A 3,935-nucleotide genomic window follows, 5' to 3' on the forward strand; every position below is an offset into this window, starting at 1 on the left:
AGTTTCATGGTGATATCTATGAGTTCATGTGTTCACCTGTAGAGTCTCTAAATGTCTGTAATGGAACTAAACGTCTCTTTGAAGGACGTTTCCTCTAAATGAGTTTGTTCTCAGACTCTGATGATAAATCTCCACTTCAGCAGCTCTTACATTCACCAAACTTCACTTGTTCATTCCTCTCTGTGTGCTGAAGGTTCACACAGAGGGGTTAGTTCACTCACCACTCACACACTCATTTATACTAGATTTATTAATAAAACATGGAGAAAAACGATTTGATTATGACTGTTTTCTGTATTTTCTGATTTATGTCGTGACACCACGATATATCCAAAATGTAAAAACCTTTGACTCTAATATGTCAACAAAATCAAACAAGAATTTTAAACCTGGCTCTGTCAAATGTTCACGTTCATGTTGTGGAAATGTATGAAAATCAGCACATATTTGATAAGATAATACCTCATTTGCATTTTTTTAACATAACTTTTCCGAAAACTTGTAATACAAAACATAATAGTCTTAATGCAAGTACTCAACTAAGGAAGTTTCATTGTGACATCTATTAGCTACAAGGAAGTAAAGTTAGTCTTGATCATGTTTTACAAACATCAGACCAAACTAGTATTTGTCTTTCACTTACTACTTCTAGGAAACATTCTTCTGACGTTACCTTGAGCTATTTGCAGATTAAAATCTAAATGAGTTCTAACAAGTGATTACAAAGTGAAGACTTACGCAACACTAAAGTAAAACAGGTTGCACCTCACAAACTAGTTTATAAATAGAGAGAAGTTGTCACTCAATATTTACACCTCATATGTGCCAGGTGGAACTGTTGTGTGTACAACCGACAAAGCTAACGTCAGCTTGCTAACATGAATAGTAAGGGAGGGGGGGGGGGGGGGGGTCATCCATATGTTCCCAGGGTCCTTTGTTCTTGATATAAACTAACAATGAAAGAGATTAGTAAGGGCTATTGTCGCAGTTCCAATTATAAAACAAAAGGGAGAAGGATCCGTCCAGCCACGTTGGCGATATCGGTGCCACGTCGTTGTTCCGATGGCCCATTATTACGAAACCACGGTATGTCCCACTGGATCAAAAACCTGTTGCCCCAAAAACATCCCATCGTTCCAGTGGCCCATTATTCTAAAACCCAAATATGCATCATTGGATCAAAAGCCCAAAACATACCGTTGTTTCCAGGGTACATTTCTCCAAAAATACAAAGTCTTGGTGCAATGAAAGGAAATAAATTGTTATTAGGCTGATTATTGTGTGACTCGTCCTGTGGGTGGCTTACCCTGACATTATTACCCTAAACCTAGCTAGTCTCACTCCTCGTGCACAAACCTAACGAACAAAACCAACGAATGCCACGAGTAATAAGAGGCAGAGTGATGGGTCATGCCTTCGCCAGTAGGGAAAAAATTTCTGGAAGCAAGCAAGCAAGTAGTATTTCTAGCGTGCGATAACATTTCTTTTTACAATCAACACTTTAGTGGTAGTACAACATGTAAACCATTTTTACCTAAGATTTTTTTCTGTCTTTTTAAATAATGTACCAAAACACTGGCAACGAGGAAAATCTTGGGTAGAAAATAACAGAATAATTTAAATCATACCCTCTAAACCAAAAAATAAATATCTGTAGCTGCGGCTGATCTACAGAGGGAACCATAAAGTGCATCTTTGGATGGACGTGAATGGAAAAGCTAGAGACGTGTGTGTCTGCTTTTTTTTTTTCCACAAGCTGTCAGGTATGAACTGAGCTCTGAGTGGTTTGTTTTCTAGATCCTCAGGCGAACACAGTGTGTGTGTGTGTGTGTGCATACCTGACATGTATTACTGTCTGTTCATTTACCAGCCCTCAGTCACAAACGTGTTTGACCTCGAAAGAAAAGAAAGCAAACATCGCTGTGTGAAAGGCTTTGATTGATTTCTGCTTTCCATCTGACTCAGTGATAATTATTACTGCTTTTTGCAGGCTCGTCTGCCGGTGAAATGGATGTCTCCAGAAAGCATCTTTGAGTGTGTGTATACGTTTGAGAGTGACGTGTGGTCCTACGGCATCTTGCTTTGGGAAATCTTCTCTCTTGGTAAGTCCGTCCGGCCGTTTGTGTGTTTTGTCTGTGTGTTGTTTCTTTTCAGCGCTGCACAATGTAACCGAATCTGTAAAACGCAGGAAACAGTCCTTATCCTGGCATGCCTGTGGACGCCAAGTTCTACAAGCTGATAAAAGAAGGATACCGAATGGATGCTCCGGAGTTTGCACCCGGCGAAATGTGAGTTATCGTTTTGGAAGTGTAAAAAGATCAGAGGAGAGATGATGATGTATTATTAGAGTTAGTGTGAACAGCTCATAATTCATCTCTAATATCTATTTCATATTCATGTGGAAACATCTTCAAACTACTGGATTTATTCAACTTTCTCATTACATGTGAACACATCATGATAACGTTATAATGTACCTTCAGCCAGTACTCATGTTCACTGAGCAGAGCCTGAAGGCATCATAATGTAACTGAAGTGAACCTCTGTTGGTTAGCCGTTAGCGGTGCTGCTAACGTTACTAGCTCTCCTCCTGTTGGTTAGCTGTTAGCGGTGCTGCTAATGTTACTAGCTCTCCTCCTGTTGGTTAGCTGTTAGCGGTGCTGCTAACGTTACTAGCTCTCCTCCTGTTGGTTAGCCGTTAGCAGTGCTAACGTTACTAGCTCTCCTCCTGTTGGTTAGCCGTTAGCAGTGCTGCTAACGTTACTAGCTCTCCTCCTGTTGCTTTAAACACTGATTGGTTGTTTACAATGAAACATGATCAGAGATCAGGGACTAGAAACACATGTTCTACTGAATATTGGAGAACGATCGTCAGTAAAACTTTATTTCACACTGTGATGGTTAACGTTAAACTGTGTCATTGATCTGCGGTTCGCCAAGGGGGGATCCGAGATCAGGGATCGACAGTGGTCCGTTACACCACTACACACACACACACACAAAATAAAGGGGATGTGAGTCAAGTGAACAGACCAATAAAAGCGTTTGTGTGTTTCTCTGCTGCTGTACAGGTATCAGATTATGAGGTCCTGCTGGGACGCTGACCCCTTCAACAGACCCCCCTTCACGAAGGTGGTGGAGAGGATCGAACAACAGCTGACCGATGCCAGGAAGCACGTAGGTTGAGCGCACTTCTCAGGTTGTTTGTTGTTCACTATAATTGGTGCAGAACGGAGAAGACTTCCCAGGCGGTTCAACTGGATTATGAGTGAGTGAAGCAGAGGCGTCTCCAGGGTCCTAAAGGTGGTCAGGTGACGTGCTTCATGTGATACCTTTGACGCCATTTCTGAGATGTTTAATACATATTGGACATAAATCCAAGCTTTGTTCTCTATGATGTACACCAGGCCTATTTATATATGTATATATTTAAATATATTTATGTATTTTTTATATATTAATGTATATATATTTATATATAAATAGAAAATATATATTTATATATAATTATATTTCCCTTTTTGGCGGTGCCTTTGCCTCCCCAGATGCTCTACCAAGCAAAACAGAGCATCATCAATTCCAGAAGCCGTCCGCCGGGACAATCCCGTGCTCTATTTGGAGCTCGGCACATAATAAATATGAAATACCCCTAATGTCTTGAAAGATCTGACATGTGGACCTTATGTCCTTGTTCATTTATTTTTATTGTTATTTTAAAAGTAACTTTTGTTTTCATAGTCGTAAACAGCTCTCTTTGCTCGTACATGTTTGTCTGTGCATGTGTCCGTTTCCTGTTTTTACTGGACCAAAAAAAAAGTTGCCTTTGTGGATTGATAACATTGAATTAAATCGGGTGTATGACTGTAAGACGCATCACTTCTCGTGGTAGCGTTCACACATAATTCGGCTAAAGATCGGGGGGGGGGGGGGGGGGG

At 40.5% G+C, this 3,935-nt stretch overlaps 1 protein-coding gene across 1 annotated transcript in view; it reads left to right on the forward strand.

Moving 5' to 3' along the window:
- LOC116394931 (mast/stem cell growth factor receptor Kit-like) overlaps positions 1-3,935 on the forward strand; it is a 9,593-nt gene that overhangs the window by 3,046 nt on the left and 2,612 nt on the right. Inside the window, exons 6-8 of the mRNA XM_031868336.1 lie at positions 1,991-2,102; positions 2,189-2,288; positions 3,072-3,177. Of these exons, the coding sequence (XP_031724196.1) occupies positions 1,991-2,102; positions 2,189-2,288; positions 3,072-3,177 (318 nt within the window). The remainder of the gene's footprint in view (positions 1-1,990; positions 2,103-2,188; positions 2,289-3,071; positions 3,178-3,935) is intronic.

This window comes from Anarrhichthys ocellatus, unplaced genomic scaffold (genome assembly GCF_004355925.1).
Source record: "Anarrhichthys ocellatus isolate YVR2014 unplaced genomic scaffold, GSC_Weel_1.0 scaffold42, whole genome shotgun sequence".
Classification (NCBI taxonomy): Eukaryota; Metazoa; Chordata; class Actinopteri; order Perciformes; family Anarhichadidae; genus Anarrhichthys; species Anarrhichthys ocellatus.